Source organism: Halictus rubicundus, chromosome 15 (assembly GCF_050948215.1).
Source record: "Halictus rubicundus isolate RS-2024b chromosome 15, iyHalRubi1_principal, whole genome shotgun sequence".
Classification (NCBI taxonomy): domain Eukaryota; kingdom Metazoa; phylum Arthropoda; class Insecta; order Hymenoptera; family Halictidae; genus Halictus; species Halictus rubicundus.
The window spans coordinates 2,999,017-3,019,775 of record NC_135163.1 but is presented as its reverse complement, the minus strand read 5'-3'; the positions used below and the strand labels follow the sequence as shown (position 1 = coordinate 3,019,775).

Sequence of the window (20,759 nt, the reverse complement as noted above, 5' to 3'; positions counted from 1 at the left end):
CGACGCCAACCCCACGGCAACTGGTGCCTGGACAATTCGTGAGAAATCTCAGGATACCGAGCTGCGCTATGCACCTCTCGCTGATTGGTGGATTCCAGGTCACGTGCGAATCAACAACGACACACGCGGCGACTCGTCAAAGTACGACAATAAAAAAACTGTTCGATAGACACCCTAACTCTTCTTTCGCGCGGCCTTTTTTTTAGCACGATTTTGAAATAACACGGTGGAAGAAAATATCTGTCTTCCCACTTTTTACACGGACTATTTCCTTTAACACGGTGCCAGGAAAAAACCGTCTTTGTTCTTTTATTTACGTGTGTTATTCCCTCTGACACGCTTTATCAATCATCGCCGATGTGACTTATTAGCTGGGTACCAAAAATTGAAGACCTTGGTGCGAAAACTGGGCCCATTTATTAAGGAAAATCCAAAAAAGAAGGTGAAGGTCATCTCAAGGTCATATTTTCTGAGCTCTTGCTCGAACAATAATGTTCTTTTTAATGGAATGATATGGTTCGTTATTTATACTTTGACAGAACCTTCCAAGACGAATACAATGACCTATTATGAAGGTCATTCAAGTTCACTCGAGAGCACCTGCAACGGGAAACATATTTGACCTGTATTGAAAATTTAAGAAATGTGTTTTACACACTCGAATGAGTTATATACACTCTGAACATTTCGCAAACACGGTGAAGGCCGAAAATGGTGAAAAACGGAAATTTGCATCACTTTTAACCGTGTATAACTTATAAACAAATTCACCAGTTTCGATGACATTGTCAGCGTGCATAACTTCTTTGAGTCTACAATTGTTTAAATTTTCCAGACCCAGACGAAAGGGTTGCAAAAGTCAACGTTTACTATTTTGTTTTTTCACGAAAATTTTTAGTAACTGGGACACATTATAACGCAGTTATAGCTTCCTACGGAGCTATAGCATCCTTGTGGGGAAAGTGACACAAGAAACAGACTAGCCATCGCTATCAAAATGTTAAAGAGACACTCTTCTATCAATTATGGAAATTTTATTCATTTATCTCTATCATTTAAATCATTTATAATTTGGTTGGTAGGAGAGCAGTTAAGTCGCTCTACCTGATTTATGTGGCACTATGCTGTATCCTATAAATACATCTCATTACTGTAGTTGTGTCCTGACTCTCGTCGTGAATAAGTGCATACACTCAAACCTGTTTTACGAGTAATATTCTTCTTGTTCATAAATTTAATTAACTAAGATAGCATCTAATCACTAGACACGACTGCAGATCTTTATGCAAAAATTTTCGAAGTCGGTCGTAAGACGATGAAAATGTATTTTTTCTTTCGCCAATTTTTACCAGTCGAACATAATGTAACAAAAAATCTTTTACAGCAAAAAGGATCCCTTATCTTCCGATTCCTATCACAGCTGTGTTGATTAGAACTTCTTTGTCTGTTAATAATTGATATTTGTCTTGTACATTTTTGCTCTAATTGCTAAATATCAATAACAAAAAATAGAATTTCATTTTGATTTAAGAGAAATTAATGCCAATGAGTGTCAGTAAAATTATAGAATAATTCAATACCATGCACAATATTTATGTTATGTTTAGTGAAAGCACCCACCTTTCTCTAATAATTTCAATAAATTTGACTATTGATGTAATTTAAAATTTGGAGAGATCATAGTGATTTCGGGCGAGAATGGACAGAGGAAATAACAAACAATTTTTCATTATACAAAGGAATCATTAATATTTAGTGGTTTCTGAATTTGCGCAATGGAATCGTTTTTTTCGTGGTGAACACCACTTATACAATTACATTGATCACTGTACAGAGGATACCTAATTCAATTTAGTCTAGTTTCTGTTGGCTAGGTCTGGTTGCACCGATAATTAGGTACGAAAGCTCCCCCGTTTTCGCGAAGCCACTAGTATGCCCCTTTGCATAGAGTCTGATTTCCGTGCAAATCAATTTTTTTTAATTTATCCGAACGCTCGAATGTACACGCGACCCCTTCTCCGACAACGATCGAATCAACTGCACCACTATACATCGAACCGATTATCTACAGTGCAGTCTCGAAGACATCGACAGTGGTCGGTCCATCCATTGTTCGAAATCGAAATTTGAATCCCGAAGAAAATCTGTCGATATCTAAATTGTGATAATTTCGAAAAAACAAATAGCACAGCCATAATCCTGGACTCATTTCAAAGCTTGAAAAGTCTAATTTAGTTCAAATTATTCTGTTGCATAATTACTTTCAGTCTCATCCACTATTTAATAGAGAACATTAATTACATTCAACAATATTTGGGCCACTCGGATGCTAACTAAAACTAATTTTTCGAAAGCACTTTTATATCGTACAATACACGACATGTAATAATTGATTATTGTGAAGTTAGTTCCATTTGGCAAATGAAAATATGGTGTTATAAATTCTTATATCATGGCTAACATTGAGTGTGTCATAATATTTTCAATAACATGCACGTAATTTTCTTGAAATATGAAATTTCATTTCTGGAAACATGATTGTATATTAATTTACAGAATTCCTCCGAAATATTCTGTTTTCGATCAAATGTGACCACTGCACTGTATTTTGTACTACATTAACACGTTCTACATTTGTCGATATATTAAAGAAACTTCTGAGAATTACAACTTAATTTGTGTCTTCAGTTTGGATAACTGGCTGCAGGGAAAGTATCAACATCATTGGATGCATGTGCATCACCTGAATCGTATTAGTTTAAAAAATTCTCATTTCTAATTCTCGGTTCTTGAATGAATTCCATTTTTTCGGTTCTGTATCGGTTTCTAAACGGTTCTAGAATCAGTTCTCGTATCGCAGTACGAGCTCGGTAGGGGCCCCTCAAACGCCTGCTTCCCCCACCTCTCTTTCATGCAACGCGCACCTTAGTCGCGTTCGCCTGTATCTCGCGTCTTGGTTGCCTCACGATAATGGCGCTCAGTGGAAGGGGAAAGTAGTAGTCGTCAATTGACGTCCCCAATTACAATGAATTCTCGATATATGTCAAACACACGGGTCTTGCCAGCGTCCAGGAGTCGTGTTATGTCTACACTCCTCGGTGTCCGAGGCCTCTCGAACTTCGTGGCCCCTCACGGGGTATACCCCGCGGTAGTGGGGATAATTCCGCGACGTTTATCATCCAGGCCTCGGCGACACATATAGAGAAATCACTGTATTATAACTGCATTTCACTGTACACGTACTTATGAAACGGTTACAAAAAGGGAGAAACATTTACACACGGTGTTGCAAGAAGAGCAATGCGTTCTAGGGGTGAATCTACACTGTGAGATCCTCTTTCTCCGAATCTCCTAGGACCGTTCTCGGCGACCGGGGGACGCGACGCGACGGTCGCTCGCGGACACAGTTGCGTCTAACGCTTTTTGACAGTTCCCGAGGCGAGCAGCCGCCATCGTGGTAACCACAAAGTTTCAATAAGGAGGCACCGGATAAACCACTCGGAACCGGTATGTACGCGGCGTTATAGCCGTGGCTCCGTGTAAAAGCGGCGTATAAGATAGCGCCCGTGAAACAGGGAACGCGCGAATAAGGTGTACGTCAACGTGACTAAAGAGGCCTCGTTACCATAATCGTCGATGCAGAAGGGGCCCCGGTGTATTCTTAAATCTGGCAAGCCAACACCTAAACACGGTCATCATCGGTTTGCGGTATAATAAGATCACACCGTAACCGGGGCCCCGAACGAGCCGCTCGTGACCCTCGTGCCTGCGATATACTTACGAGCACCTTTCTCCCCCGATCCTCCTTCGTCTCTCCTCTCCTCTCCTCTCCTCTCGACTCGCGCAAAAGGCTGATCTGCTCGCTGCCCCATCCCTCCGACATCAACCCCCAGCCATCATCCACCCGGAGGGCGAGAGAAAGGACGAACGAAGAAATTATCGGCGGTTTAAAGATGATTTTCTGGACGGTCGACGCCTCCCCGCCCTGCCCCCCTATACACATGTACTTTGTTGCCTCGTTATTAAGGCTATCTCGACGGGCGAATCACTGTAATACGCTCGTAATGTGCGACAATTCCGGTGATTTGTACCGGGGCACAGCCGGAAGTCCCACAGGTGAAAAGATATCGTTCGACTGCGGGATATTTTGATTTTCCTTCTTTCCTTATTTCGAGGGCTCGGAAGCCAATAGGTGAGTGTCCCTGAGCACGATTAACCCTTAAGGGGGCCGGCATGGTTTGAAATCCATATACGTATGCAAGGGTCAAAATCTAGACAAACTGCCGCTTCAATATTGCAATGAGCAGTTTAGAAGTGGTCAATTGTGTTTCCTAAAAGTCCAATCTACGTCTGTATGGAGCCCAAATTTCGAATTTCTACCTCATCGTGGAGTAATTTGTAATATTCGGCAGAAAATTCGAATTCTGAAGCAAGTATGACGTCACAAACTCTATACAGACGTAGCAAAGACATGTACAAACACGGTGGTATGCATTTTTAATTAATTACTTACTTATTTAAGACGTAAAATGTCTAGAAAAAAAGGCACAGGATAACATAGCGTGACAGTCAAGGCCAAATGCCTGCCGGCCCCCTTAAGTACTGTGTACAGTGTTTACTCTATGTATGTCCCAAATGCCTAGCCGATAAAAGTCCTGGAATTATCCCCACTGCCGCGAGGTATAGTCTGTGAGGGGCCATGAACCGAAGCCTCTAGCAGTCCTTTTCTCCGTTCGACAGTGTATCAAAGAATAGTATCTCCTGGCCGATATATGTCCCTGGCTTGTCCACTGTTAACAAAACTGAGCCCAGTTTTTCTGCTGTGCTCGATGGATCACTTTACTAGACGATGTGCGCTGAAAATTTTGGAAAAATGAGTCTAATCTGACTAAGAAAGCAATTCAAAAAGTTGCTGTTTACAACTTTGTTATTCGGGCTTGTAGCGAAAATTTTGAAAATGTGGTTTGTACATTATCCCAGTTTAAGTATAGTCAATCAATACAGAATTCGGAAGTTTCCAAAAACTTTTTGAATCCACTGTAGAATATATTTTTTCTTAAATCAACATAAATGATTACAAATACTTTTCGCCGACAAAGAAGAGATGACTGCCACGTCACCCATATCTTTTTATACTGACATATCAATTTCGGCAGTGATAGATAAACTGCACTGCTTATTAAAATATGAGAAAACTAAAAAAGTAATTAACATCCTAAATCTCAACTTCTCCGGTTCTTTTTCTATTTTATGCATTAATACGCTTTGAGTTTGCGCAATTTCTATGATCGCCGAGCGTGCGATCAACGGTGATAACAACTATGCCAAAACCGTCTTTTCGAAAGGACGAAATATTTTCGCGCATGTAGCCTTTTTAACGAGAAACCGTAAAACGAATAAACAGTATTTGATCTCCGTAAAAAATGTGGTATTTTTTGGATATATTCCGGACCAAATTGCCGAGCCAATTTTTTCGTACATGGAAGGTCCTTCGACAATGTTGCCGAGTACAAGGCAAATATCTAATAATTACCGTTGGTTAGGAGGCAGGGACGTACGATTTGCATTCGGATAATTTGGATGTCACAAAATTTTACGAGCCGATCACCCGGTACCTGGTACTCGATACCCAAAGCACGTCCCTCGGTCGACAGACGAGGATGGAGAAAGAAATTATCGGCGATTTAAAGCTGATTCCCTGATCGGTCGACGCCTCCTCGACCGGCACACCAACACACGCGCACACACACATGCGCGCGCGCGCGCGCTCTTACACACGCATACTGACTACGGCTCGCCGTGGTTATTACGGTTATCACTTTCCAATCACTGTAATACGCTCTTAATGCGTGACGATTCCGATGATTTGTGTCTCTCGGGCCCGGGTGATACTTAGGATCCACGAAAATGGGACGTCGCACTTTATTATTTCTGCAACAGCAACGACGAAGCATGAGTTTCCATTGATTTATGCGATATCGCGGTTTATTTTTCTCATTGATGTTATTCTTTCTCAATATCACCGGATAGATCCGTGAGAAATTGTTGGAAACTACTGGAGAAATAAAGTTTTACATGTATTATACAGGACGGCCCAAAAATTATGTACTTCCTTGAAAAGAGATTTGAAGTAACTTTTGCGAAAATGTTCTCCACTGCTTCCTTAAGGAGTAATTAACGAAAAAAAAAAAAAACAATCAGAGCGCGACTATTCCAACGCTACAATAGGCATAGCACTAAAATTTTTCATTTTTAAAACCGTCACTTACTTTTTCCGAAGACCATAAACGAAGAAATGGAAACCTAGGTACTCGCTTGGCCGCACAAGGGTTAAACAACTCCGATATTCCATAAACAAAGGAGAACGTCGATTAAAAACTCGTCCCTCGAGCCGGACCCAACCCGAAGAGTCTGCCTTACGGAGCACGCTTGGAAAATAATTCGAATGTCTTCGGGCCGAGTGTACATACGGTGCACTAAAATTGGCCAGGATCGTCGGGACGCCAGTCAAAGGAACTGCCATAACTTTCTCACCGGTGGAAAACCATATCTTTACAACCGTGTTTCTGTTACGTCGGGAATTCCCCGGACGAAATTCCGCGCGTCCCGACGATTTTTAAACGCGAGTAACTGGCGGCGACATCGAACCTTTCATATTACTGAATCGCCTTGTGAAACTCGCGACAGGAAGAATTGAATGGCCATCAGTCGGCCCCGGGGGAAAGAAAGCCAAGGGACGAAGCAGAAAATAAGGAGACGTCGGGAGGAAGCGAGGAGGAGATAGAAGGGAAGAGAACCGTGACTACGAGGACGACGACGACGACGGCGACGACGACGACGGCGACGTAGAAGAAGAAGAAGAAGAAGAAGAAGAAGAAGAAGATCGAGCAACAAGATCTCACGAGGTATCTCGATAAATCCCTTTCGCTGGACAAATAACGACAAGGCTCATTACTATAAACACGTCTCGCGTGGTCTCTGCGTGTGGCACGTCGGGTTCTCCGTTCCCCGACTATTTATTTTTATATCTACATGCCTCTCTTTTTTTCCTCCCGTTATTATATTATCCGAGACGTCCTTCCTAATCGTGGACGAGCATGCCCGACATATTTGTCCCCGCGGTGCTAGCACGAAACGCGATAAACAATGTGAACGAGATCGAATCGTGGGACGCCGATTCTTCTTGCTCCTCTCCTCGCACATACAGTGCACCGAAAAAGCATCGCAACAATAAATTTCCGATTATCGAGAAATTGTCGATACTTCAATGACCGCGGATCTTTATGCAGAATAGAAATTTTCTGCGCCTGTTGCCGGAAACTGGAGTCACTTAGAAATGTCTTTTTTCCCTTACAGTCTTTTCTCGATATGTGTCCTAAATATCTAGGCGATAAAAGTCACTGAACTATCCCCACTGCCGTATACCCCGTGAGGGGCCACAAATCGAGGTCTCTAGAGCTTCGCTGTCCTTTTCTCCGTTGGGTAATGTATTCAAGAATATCTTCTGGCCGATATATGTCCCTGGGTAGACCCGTGTTGTGGACATATATCGAGAAAACGCTGTATATGTGAAAAGGAAATGGTCAGGAAAGTGAATGTTCCACCCTGTATAGTAACGCAGATTTGACTAACGGGGGTCTCGAAACTTTTGAGCAACAGTGTACCGGTGCGTTTTGTTTGACCATTAATCGCTCCCACCGTTCAATTTTCATCGGAGAAACTTGCAACCGCGCGCGCGGTCTCGATCGGTTCGCCTTCTACCGATTACGAAGATTTACCTTACACCGTTCGTAGGTGTGAATTAATTACAATGACTGGTTCGACTTTTACGGGAATCGGTCCGCCTCGTGTCACGGAAACATAACGTCGCGGCGCGTCGATGCTCGTTTCGTTGATTTCATACGGCGATTAAAGATCGCGTTACATCACCGACGTTGTCGCGCGCTTCCCCGCCGCGCCGACGCTCCATTTTCGCACGTTGCTTTGTATTTTTCGTTTTCGATTTTTCCCTCCCAACGCCACTCCCACTCGCTTCTCTGTTTCACCTCGCTTTTTCGACGCGGACGCTCGCCCGCGAACTAACTGGGTGTGCGCACCGGCGCCGATCGATATGTTAATTAATTTTCATAAGGAATCCCACGGTTCATTTGAACGGCCGGGGGGCAGGCGCACACCGTGCTCGGCGCACCTGGTTAGATTGGGGTTTCGCTACCCTCGAAGCTGTTTCTTCTTGCTTTCGCCCTCGCTCCTCTTTTAACCTGGCACGGTTCGCGTCTGAGAAATCTTTGAAAAGCTACAGCCTCTCTCTAACATCAAATTCCCCACTTATTACAATAGAATAGATTCTGTCTAAAAAGTTATTCCGAACATGCTGTAGTTTCAGTATTATTCCAACTTTTTCTTATTGTATATTTAAGCGGAGAAGCGGTTCCGTTGTTCGTCAATTTTTAGGAATTCGTTGCAACGAGACCCGCGGTAATTCCGTGACATTTATCACCGAGGTCTTGGCGACATATATAGAGAAATCGCTGTAACTAAAGGAGAGATCGGTATACGGGGATAAGAAGAGACCAGCCATGATGTCTACCCAGCCCGATAATCGAGCGGTTAAACGACTCGGTTTCCGTGAAAAAGGAGCTTCCAAAATTACAGTTCACGGACGGAGGTTTACGGGTCGCCGCAGAAATCCGTCGGCTTTCCTCTCCGTCGCGCAGATGATTGGAGCTACGGTGCGCTGCGCTGCGGCGCGAGAAAGCGTTAACAGGCGAAAGATGTGCGAATGTGACGCAACGCAGCGCAGCGCAACGCAACGCAGCGCAACGCGCCGCCGCGATGGGCCGCGATTCGGGGCCGAGCGATCGGTGCCCCGTAAGGAGTCTGTAATGCGAAATAATGGGTATCCACCCACTCGGTGAAAATTGCACGAGACGCGGCCCTCGGTCAGCTCGGAGTCTGCCTCTTCGTTCGCCGACCGATGCGATGGGGCCCTGCGTTGTAGTGCCTACACACACTATGGAAATAAAAGGAGAGACGAACACAGACTCGCGAGAGCGCGCGCGAGCGAGCGCCTACCAAACCGAACCAGCTCTCGCCGACGTTCGGAGATAATTGTTTAGCAGGCGCGAACACCGTAATTAAAACCGAAGATAGAGTCGAGATACCGTGCCGCGGTCATCTATCCTACGAGATGACGGGAACTCGCTACAAAACGATGTCTTTTCCGTCCGTTTCGCTCCTCGAATCCGTGAAACCCGTGCAACATGAAGAACTCTGCGGTCTCCTTATCCACAAACACCTTTGACGGTGTCCAACAAAATTTGGGAAAAATTCGGCACGAGCAACTGCATTGTACAATATATTAACCCTTAGCACTCTTTTTCAGTAGTTCTGAATACAGCCGTTGTAATTGCTGACAATACAACTCAGCAGTAAAACTGTTTCTCCGGGTTTCAACAACTCAAAGTGCACAATAAAACCTTTCTAAGTGATAAGCTAGGTTTAGGGGTTGATATTGCGGTTTGATTTGCAGAGAGCCATTGCTTGGGACGCTTTGTGTTATCATAAAGAATCCATTTTTCATCTCCGGTAACGATTCTGCTAAGAAATGGATCTCTACGAAATCTGGATAGCAATGAAGTGCAAATTGATCGACGAATATTCTTGTTGGTCTAGGATAATTAACACTAGGTTCACGGAGCATTAAAAGCGAGTATTTTACATGACTTTATAAAAATAAGAAGAATGTGTCTACCCAAGTTTTCAGCAATTTCTTAAATAATATATACCTAAGGAAATAAGTTTGTCGAGTAATTCCACGTAGATGAATCTTCGCAATCTCAATAATCGTAAATTAAAAATATTAGAACCCGTCATTTTGACGGGTCCCGTAAACCTAGTGTTAATGCGGTACCCATGTTCCCTGCCTATATGCCTTTCCCATTTCGTGTAGGTGCCTTTGTACAGTTGACAATGTGGACCAAAGGCTTCTCGATAATTCTTGTATACTTAATTTTGGATCAGCTTCCACTAGAAATTTTAGGGTGTGATTATCAAATTCAACTGGTCGTCCACTTCGAGGCATGTCAGAGAGATCATAATCACCAGCAGCAATCCTTCTGAACCAACGTTGACACTTGTTGACCTTCAATACATCTCCATAAACACCTCAAATTTTCTTTGTTGTAACCGTTGCATCAAATCCCGCACGAAAATGAAAAAGTATGCAATGACGAATGTGATCCTCGGAAGGTACGGACGACGCCATTTTATTACAGGGTTGTAAAAAAAATTATACTTTTTAGAATATTTTGAACACAGACTGCTTTACCGAAAACAGTAAAAGAATGCGTGTTTCCTCTTCAAAGATCCGTACAGAACTAAAGGCAAAACAAATTCTTTGCAAATAATTGATTACTTACGGGTACCCCTAATATATAGGACTTGTAGTACGTAGGCAATTTAATCCTGGGACATATGTACTGACAATAAAATCGGTTTTTTGAATGAGATACTCTGGAACTCGCGATGGCTACATAAAATGCCGAGCCAGGTTAGGGAGAGGAACAACGTGCAACCAGCGAGGTTCTACCGTGAAAGTTTGGCTCAAAATGGTTTGATCAGCCGCAGTTGTGTCCGAGCGTCGCGTCGGTTCCTATTATGGGAACTGCTAAGAGCAGCAGCTAATGGGGACAGCCAGTGAACTCTATTGTAGGAACCCATCGTTCATCGGAACTGCATTGTTCACCGACAAGCAAGGTTCTACTGTAATTGGTAGCACAGTCGGTTCGAGTCTAGCCGGTTCGAGCAGCGAGAGGAATAACAATTAAACGTTCCGAAATAAGTTATCGTTGCCTAGTTTGTTCCCCGAGGAGGATCATCCTGCGGATTGTTAGCGGCGCCACTCGTGCACGTCGGGTACCGACGTGTGTACGTGGCATATCGGAAGAGCATCGGGATGAGGTCCGGTCCCGATCCCACCGTATCATTATGACGCCTCGCAGGCAACTATCGATCCCGATCGATGATATTAATAGTCGCTAACTACAGTCTTCCATGCCGCTCGCGTTCTACAGCGTGTTCCAACAGCCTGCTTCGGCCTGGTACCGGATTTTTTCTGGCGGGCTCGCGCTCATGGGACCACGGAATCGACGCGCGTGTTTCTCACTGTTCGCCCCGCGATAATCGCGCCATAAATAAATTTGCTAGTAATAAGAAGAGACGGTGGAACGGGGGAAGGGGGATAGGCGAGGCGAGAAGGCAGAGGAAAACTTCACGAGCTTCCGTAATAAATTATAGGCTTCGCGGGACACCAACTGCCAGCAATTACGACCGAAGCCTTTTAGTCTCTCGTCATTTGGTCGAGACACTTTTATCAAATTTCTATCCTTCCTCTTTTTCGTATCTCGTCGAGGTCGTCATAATGACTCCTGATAAATGGTTCAACGACATTGTATTTTTGCCGAAATATAATCACGTGTTACGTATGTTGGGATGCTGCATGAATCTGTTCGGTCGCAAATATAAATATGTTCTAATTTTCACTCGTCGCTGACAAGAATTTTTTAGAAGACTAAAAATATTTCCTGCGTAGACACAGATAATGTATAGATTGCGGATGGCTATGCAAATTCGAACAAAATTTATTGGAGACAGTATACTATATAATACAACAGTATACAATATTACAGGATGTAGAAAAGTTATATAATATTTCTCACTATTCGTAATTTTCATTGCAATATATAGCAATAATGTCTACTAATTTTTTACTGTGTACACAATTAAATTATTTGTTTGCAGCTCTGAGAACTATATGTACAATCATGATGTCGCCAATATATCGACAATCGTCCTCAAAGGGCTAACGATTTAGTTATTACTCATTGTAAATGTACATAACCGTGATTAGAAAGAAGTCATTTGCAATCCGGAGAGGTAATCTCGTGTAAAACTTTCTATGTGTAGTGATAATTAAACAATTGCTTCTAAAATAAATGTCGACAATGGTCGCGTTGAATTTTATTTAAGAAAAAGAACAAGCGCAAAATTTTGCAAGATTTTGATGCAAAATAAAAATTATCTTGATTAATTGCGAGATACTGAACCTGTACAGACATTTGTTTCTTTTCTTAATAATTTGAATCGGTTGAAAAAAAATGCAACAGCGTTCTCTCTGTAAATGCATAAAATCTGCAGTCTTATAACGACGTACGAATAGGCTACCCGAATTTGAATAGAGACCTACTAATACTGAGACAATTCATGAGAATGTAACATGAAATAAAGAGCGAAAGTTAAATAGAGGTAAATAGTTAGAAAGAGGTAAATAGAAAGTTAAATAGGAAAGTTAGAAAGAGGTAAATAGACAATTTGTCTACGAAAATGCAGTTACCCGGAAACGAAAATTATTTGAAATTACACAAGCTATGAGGTCTCGTAAAGCTTTTATTTTATTTTCGCCCCGGTAAATTGCGCAACGAAAACACCGGATTTTACAGTTTGCGAGGAGAAGTGTATCAAACTGTGAAACGTGATAATAAATATCAGTGAGAATGTAATCCGCGTAATGATATACATTTTTCAGCTTTCCGAAACAGCGTTCGGTGTGTGTTATCATGGAATGGTAAAAGCGCACGGAATATACGAGGGCGGCGGGTAAATGTTGGTGAATCATTCGACGCGAAACCAACAAAAATAATAACACGTTAGAAATATCGCGCGGAGTACGTATTGTGGTAATGCGATCCGTAAATGAAATAAAAACGTGTTGCGAAATATACGATAATGTATATATGTTGGTAGCTGATCCATTACGTTAGATGTTTACGCGCAACACGGCTCATAATTGCTTTGAGACAGCACGATTCAAAAATCGTTTTTGTTCGACGGTTTATTCGAAAAAACATCCTGTCAATTTTACACTTGACACCAAATCAGATCATTAAACAAGTAAATCGTAATTTACTCTATTTCATGAAATAATTAGTACAAATGTAACGAGAGAACAGTTTACTTACATTTGTTGTGATGACATCGTAAACGGACAACTGTAAAGAAACTCAAAAGAGTAACGACTCTAACGAGAATCAAAATCTAGTGACTTTTTCGGCCGCTTCACAGTTACGCACGAACTACGACTTCCGTTTTCGGCCATGTTGGATGTTTTAGTTCCAGAGGCGTACACGTAAGGCGACACAGCGCCTGTGGTCATTTTAATCGCGCAGACTCCAGAAAAATAATAAACAAAAGGAGCGATGGATCTTTTCCACCGAAGCTGTCCGATAATGTATCGTGTCGTATCCCTAGTTGTTTGAGTGTTTTTTACTTGTGAAACAGCTCTGTGGGGTAAGTTTACGTAATTGGAGATTACATACTATTCGGGTAACGTATTGCGTCATATGAATAATCCTTCCGTTTAGATTGGCCCAAATATTTAGTGTATAAACTGAAAGTATTTTGAGGTTATATTGACAATCTACGTTGATAGGCCAGAGAGAGGGCTCTAATGGATCTGAGATCTCAGAAAAATTCTCCCATTTTTTAACACAACTACCCCTATCGGATTTGCGTCGGAAGCGTTCATTTCGAAAATTTTCTTTTCTTTCTGTTTTAAAAGCTCGGCGACGCGTTATATACGTACCAGCGTGCAATTTGACGCGTTCGCTCCGCCACATTTGTTGTTAAAAATTTTCAACCACCCCATCTACTATTTCTACGCACGGCGTGGTAATGCTTGCGCGACCTAACTACCGATGTTGTGATAATTCTGTTTCGGTTTTAAATAGTTTTAATAAAATATATAAATGTCGTCGGTAAATGGCGTTCTCTACTCGCAAAGTAGATTTTTATCGTTTACAATAACGTAATGGAGTAAATTCGAAATAATGCGTGATTTTTTCGTGATGGTAGTACGATAAGGGCGCTAATATAAAACGTTATTTTTAACATAATTCTGTTGTGATATCTGACTCATAGTACGGGTGTAAAGAAATATCTATTCTACTCCAGTTGCATGTATAATTCAATAAACGCTTATTTTCAGTTGCAAAATGACTGAAGGTGGTACTACAAGGATGAAGCGCAATAGCACTCGTCTATTCAGAAATCCACCTCAACCTCATATGTGTATACAAGACTTTATACAGGTATACTTTTATTATACAGGCTATAAAGGATAATCGCCAGAGGTTTACATCTATGAAAAAATTATCTGTTTTGTTGTACAAACCTTTGAAATCCCTTCTGGTTAAAGATCGTAAAGTTTTGTATTTTCACAACCACGCTTTCTGTTATAAATTATGTTGTTGTGGTTTACTTTAGGGTACTGCAGTCCCATGTTATGTAAATGTTTTATCTTGGGAAAAAATTGCAATGCCTTTGAAACCTACCCAGCCAGTACCGCTTTATGGAGGGATGCGAGTACGACCGCCTCGTACGAAAGCAGAAGCTATTGTGTTTGCAGTAATGGCAAATCCAGAAGTTCTTCGAATCAATGGAAAAAATGCTCAGGATCCAAAGGTATCTTTTAGTACAGAAATATAATATTTAATAATTATGGGCCAGTTGCCAATATGAGTGTCTTTTTACTGTAGAAGCGTTCCAGTTTAATTGAGCTTTTACTAGACTTTGTGGAAACGGTGAATACAGGAGTAGTTTTCACGCGACAATATACAATATTAAAGGATCGAGATATCACTGGTGAATTAAAAGAAGTCTGGAATGCAGTACAAGCCAAACAAGACTTAGAACAACCACCCCCTCAACAAGAGACTTGGATTGATGCACAACCAATGGTTCCCCAGTATCCTCAATATCAAGAGCACCAGCAGCAAGAGTGCACATCGCAACCTCCTCAGTATCATACAAGTGTAGCATATGGTAGGTCAATGAGTAATGAAGGTATGCATTACGAAGGCTACGGTCATCAGTCTCAAACTCCAGTGATTCCGCAAAACGATCAAATGTATCAGTCAGGACAAATAGTGCAACAGCAATATCACGGTAACGTTCCACGGATTGCACAAGATCGCTATAACTATAGAGAACGTGGTAGAGAGAATATAGTACAGAATATCCCCCAACAAAATTGCCCTGCATATCCAGGTCCACAGTATCAATTTCAGCAATTGCCAAGACAGATGGTGCCCCAGTATGTGAATTCGAATATGCATCCTAACACCAATCTTAATTACGGTCCAACCACGAACGCAAATATGAATCCGAATATGAACACAAATTTAGGAAAATCTTTTCAACCGTACATTAATTACCAGCAACGAATGGATAACACGATGCAATTCGATATGCATAATAGGATGCAACCGCAGCAACAGCAACAGATACATTTGAATCGCGCCCAGTTAATTCCACAATACGAACCACCGTCGTCGTTCAATCTTCATACCAACTCGTCGATTAACGTTATGAGATTAGGTAGACCACACATGGGCATAGCCCAAAAGAATAACGCCAGCAAAAGACAAGTGAACTCTCCCACTCATTCCAAACAATCTTCCTGTACAAATTGTCAAAATAAAGATGCTTCCGACAATAGCACAAAACCTAAAAGTCCCGTAAAGGTTTTACAAAGGGAATTGCCGTTAAACGATAGACAAGATAACACGGCTAATCACGCGCTCGCGGATAATAATAAAGTACATACGGAAAAAAGTTTAGTCGAAGAGGCAAACAACGTTCAAGTCACGGATTTGGACGAAGACGTGAAGAAAGGTAACGATTCCGAAAACGAGGGATTCGAGTCATCAAGAAAGCTGCACGATACTCGTGCTGTTGACTCATGTTCGGCGACTATCGGGCGAGACACACCCAACTCTGTCGAGAACGTAACTCCTTTGGAGGAGAAGGTGCAAAAGACAAAGAACGTGGACGTTTTAAACGGCCAAAATTCATCCGAACAGAAGTATCCGAAGTCGAAGACCATTGTGACGAAGGGGAACAAACACAAAGAAAATACAGAGAGCAACAGAACGACTCGTATTAGGTTTGTTTCTGACCAGAAGAACGACAGTCCGAAACGTTCTCAGACTACGGTCAACAGCATTATCAAGAGCGTCTTCAAAATTCACCCGGGAATGTCCAGCGAAGAGTCTTCAGGTAAACGAAAAACGAATGGACAAGCGAAGAGTAATGTTAAGTCTAACGGCGAGAACGAGGAAGTACAGCAAGGATACAAGATATTAAAGAAATCCGAGACAACTACTCAGGAAGAAGTAGTACACGAATTAGCTCAGATATCTATTCAAGACTGCAAGGACGCCACCGAGGTTAGTCCTGTGCTCTCGTGATAGCCTGGCATACAGCTGGTATGATGTACCAGCTCACAGCTACAGAGCAATGAATCCCATGTAAATAGATAGAACGTCAACCAATAAAAGATGAAGTCAGGATGAAGCAGATGCTAATGAGGGGGACACGAATCACAACACATCTAAGAAACGATAGGACGTGCTTTTGCTAACCGCCGTTTATTTTTTCCGACGAATCCACTCGTCTTCCTTAGCATAATTTTATGAAGACGGATCATAGTCAAAGTTGCTCGAATCCTTGAAGCTCAGTCAACCAAAACGCCAACAGAAGCGACGATATCAATTTTCTCTGGACGTTCGCAAACGAACCAACCATGAAGAAGTTTTTAACGAATGATCTTAATTTAACTGGATTTTAAAGCAGAGCGACTGCTTTTAAACACTGCGTGGACAAAGAAGAAGTGTTCTCCGTGATAATTTTTCCATATAGAGAATTATAAACTCGAGCGACCGAAGGTCGTGACACACACGTTTCACTTGCCGAAGTCCGTCAACTGACTTGTACTTCCAGTAACGCATGTCGATTAATCTCCGAGTGAAAAGAACTAATATTAACTGCAACTACACAGCGCTATTCAAAGTGACAGACTACGGGACACTATCAACGTTCCTACGCTGGATGTACTCAACATGAATTGCAACTCTCGAGTTTGGATTCGATTAGATACGCATCCGGAATGGTACAGTTTCGAATTTACCTACAAGGGAAAAAAGAGAAACCGATTAGTGCATCTTCAATCCGAGTAATGAATGTACGTTATGCAACGTATTGAGTCGTTCCCATAGAATAGCCCGAGAAGACGGTTTCAAGATGGCGAAATGGTCGGTCATCGCGTACTTACTTTCTTACAAACAGTTAGTGGAATTTATCTTCGGAATTCTATCGGGTGACGCAAATCGATACACGTAAAGTATTGTAATCATGGATTACAATACGAACTAGATCTTTGGTGTAGCCCTTAAAGATCGTATTCAAGATTTCATCTATGCGTCAGCGTTCTCATGCGATAACCCTTTTTGCCTTCTTTATTTTTCATACTCGTACACGTAATATAAGATCTTACGCGTGGCATGAGACTTCGAATACGGTTTTTAAAGTTAATGGAAGGAAAACGTGTTTCGACCATTCAGCACACCCACTAATTCTGTCGCGGCATTCTAATTAGAACTATCAAATTGATTCAAGTACCCAGATGCCTGAGTGGATAAATTTTCTTGAACACTTATAAAATACTTAGCTACAGATACGTACTAAGCTTTGTTACCTACAAAGCTAGGAAATCGGAAATGTTCGACGTGAATGAATAATGTTAAATATCTTTATTATGTGCATTATTCTTTGTGTTATTACGAGAGAAGTGCCAAGTAAACTCATCATTCAATGCATTTTTTAGGGAACTATAAAACCATCTTGCAATCATGGAAAAATTGAAGAAATAATTTCCGTTGATTAAAGTACAAGTAGTTTCGAATGTAACCGTTGTTAATCGAAGATGGCTGTGCCGCATAAACTTACAACATCGGTTCTTTGAAGTTAGATGGTTTGACTTCTTTTTAGGAGAAAAAAAAAACACGAATATAATTAACAGAAGAAGTCTCGAATTGTCCCGCGTCACTCTATTCACGCGAATATTTCCGATCCGATCTAGAGACATCTAACTCGGGTGTAATTTGAATTTTCATAGTTTCCACGAGTATTATTTCTTCTGCTCGGGTATACTCGGTATTAATAGCTGTAAGCTCTAACGTATGCCATAGTATGTTAGTTGCAAACAGAAACACAGGGCTGCCAAACCTTCGTGAATTGTTGCAAAGTGGGCGTCACGGAGGAACGTTTACTCTCGAACAATTTGTTGATTGACCAGCTTTTTTCTTGTCGAATCCAGGCGTGCTGTTCCGCCGCAACTATTCGAGCTTTGTCTAAGAAGCTTTCGATGGTTCGTAAAACTATTCAAACGAAAATAGTTCGTTTCGGTCATTGGTCTACTTATCCTTGACTCTAGGGTAATAGAAATTACGTGACGGTCAATTAATGAACTCCGGCTTCGAATATCAGTTCGATGCACTAGGCTGCATCGAACAATCGCGAGGCCTCCGTAAATTCGACGTGCCGTTTTGCATTCTAAATGCAAAAACCGGAAAGAGTATCGCTGCCACGCGAAACGACATCGTCCTACCGATTTACTATTTAGCGTTGTTTAGACCAGTGTCTCGTGCCGTGCGTTCTCGCGACTCGTGAATTGCATGCTTTGATATTTAAACGAAGAAAAAAAAATGGAAAAACAATATACTCGCCCCTCCCGTGGATCGTTTACAGCCGTTAAGTAATTGACATTTAAGAAAAATACAAAAACCAAAAAAAAAAAAACGAATGAAATAAGCAAGAACATGTCCGGCGTGATCTGTCCATGCAATTTAGCCAATCACAACCTCGACACTCTCGTTTCGGTCGTCCTCCCTATTTTTTTAATTCCGAAACACTACTCGATTTCTTTTGTTTTTTTTCTTTTCTTGTTTTTTGTTATTCTCGTTTAGTGTATTCGAGGTGCTTTCGTTCATAAGGTTAAGATCTCAGCTCGTGAATAAATTAGCGTAATTATTGATAAACATGGCGTCGACGGGAAAGGACCAATCCGCAAGACCAGGGTGCGACCAAACGATTTCCAGAAGTCTGGATATAACGAATTATTCCCAAAACGAGCTGGCTCTCGGGTGGAAAAATGGAAATTGTACTTGATCTTCTTTCTTTTTTCGTTGTTAATCTTTTTTTCACTCTTTCTCTCTGCCTGTTTCTCTTATTCATCGTCTTAATCATCTTTTTTCCGGTTTTTAAGATCATGTAAAGAGAAAAGGAAGGAATCACGGTCGGTTATTCGTTTGGCAATAAATAAACTCGTGTCGACGAACGATAAATTGTTAGGAATGCAACGTTTTACGTACGGTACACGGATGATACATACCTCGCGTGTTTTTCATACATATTGCAAACACGTGGGCCTTCCCTCTATTTTTCACTTATTTTATTTTCTTTCTCTTTCTCTCCCTTTTTAACACAACAGCGTGTAACGGAGCATTACGAATTTCATGCTCTACCGGAGAGAACGTAAATCGTCTATTTTATTATTTTTCCAGAAAAAGACGTTACATTTTATATAAATGAGCGCCTCGGACGCGATTCTTTTTAAACGAACACAATTGTTAACTGTTTGCTCGGTAATTGACCATAATTACTTTAACGATAAGTCTTAACGAATACAGCCAATCTATCATTCCTCAATGTATGTTGTTTTTCTTTCTATTTTACTCTTTTTTCCTCGCTCTTATTTTTTTGTCTGTTGTCGCAACCTTTTACTCGAAAAACGATATCTTATTTTTGAAGAGGAGCGGATCTGTGTACGTGACTGAAATTGTTTTTGCGTCGTAAGCTGTTTAGTCGATTCTTTTTACAAAATTCGAAAAAACACAATTAACAGTCAAGGTACGACAACATCGTAGAGTATTACGTTTTTAATGTTCAAAGATCTTACTAATTTTTATCGAATCCGCTGTTGCTGTAATTTTTCTTTATCTTTTTTTTTTTTACTTGAAACGCAGTTCTGAGCGGCTTGGCCCCTTCCTTTTGCCAACACCCCTCCCCCCACCCCAAAGTCCCTCCTCTCATTATTGTTAATAATATGTATTCAGTATTCGCGTTACTTTAGGTTCTTACTACTATTGTCAGGTATATTCTGATTTATTATATCATTATTACCACGAACAATGTAATCTATTATTATTCTATAATACATGGTTTTTCCAAAGCTCGTGCAATCAATTTTATTTTCCTAAATGTGATTGCTGATTTGTATGTCCTCACCATTTCCCACATGCGTTCATATATAGACATAGTTCTATTTTCTGTCGAGTATGAGAAAAAGGCGCTATGGATTTGTTCGGTAAGGTAGTCAATTTCGATCACAAAACTCTGTAACGCGTTCAGTATATTTGCAAATTTCAAACTCATACAGAATTTAATATTTCCATAAAAAATCGATTTTTAATTGTTTCATAAAATAATCTAACATTTCACGTCGATAAGCAAAATGCATGAATCGATACGTTTTTAATTAATCGAAAGATACAACATTGTATTTTTAGAACCAACAATGCTTAAATCTAGTCTGCCTGAACTCTAACTTTCTTAGGTAGGTTGTATTTGTACAGATGTTTTACGCAATGAGAATTTGATGTTCAAATAGAAACAATCTTTCTTTCGATAACACAAATTAGTCTGTATTGATTCTTACAAATAGTATAACAATTTAAAATTAAGTGTAGAAATATTTCAACATTCTCAGTCTGTCAGTACATCTTTGCAATAATTTTCTATACTATATCTCCATCATCAAACGTCACCTCCCCTCGTAATAATTTTGTAAACATTTCATATTGAAT

General features: G+C 41.0%; 1 protein-coding gene across 2 annotated transcripts; it reads left to right on the top strand.

The window, feature by feature from the left end:
- Nucleotides 1-13,196: 13,196 nt before the first annotated feature.
- LOC143361814 (uncharacterized) lies at nucleotides 13,197-20,238 on the top strand. 2 transcript variants are annotated; one of them, XM_076801505.1, is made up of 4 exons: nucleotides 13,197-13,344; nucleotides 14,042-14,144; nucleotides 14,320-14,517; nucleotides 14,595-20,238. In XM_076801505.1, the coding sequence occupies exons 2-4, from the start codon at nucleotides 14,049-14,051 to the stop codon at nucleotides 16,302-16,304; spliced, it is 2,004 nt and encodes a 667-aa protein (XP_076657620.1). In that variant the 5' UTR covers nucleotides 13,197-13,344; nucleotides 14,042-14,048; the 3' UTR covers nucleotides 16,305-20,238. The 2 variants fall into 2 exon arrangements, with proteins under 2 accessions (XP_076657620.1, XP_076657619.1); XM_076801504.1 differs by having other exon boundaries at nucleotides 14,592-20,238.
- The last annotated feature ends 521 nt before the right edge of the window (nucleotides 20,239-20,759 follow it).

Coding starts and splice junctions, on each gene's coding strand:
- LOC143361814 (XM_076801504.1), top strand. CDS start 14,049: ATGACTGAAGGTGGTACTACAAGGATGAAGCGCAATAGCACTCGTCTA. Junction 14,145..14,319: donor GTATACAAGACTTTATACAG/GTATACTTTTAT, acceptor GGTTTACTTTAG/GGTACTGCAGTCCCATGTTA. Junction 14,518..14,591: donor AAAATGCTCAGGATCCAAAG/GTATCTTTTAGT, acceptor TTTTTACTGTAG/AAGCGTTCCAGTTTAATTGA.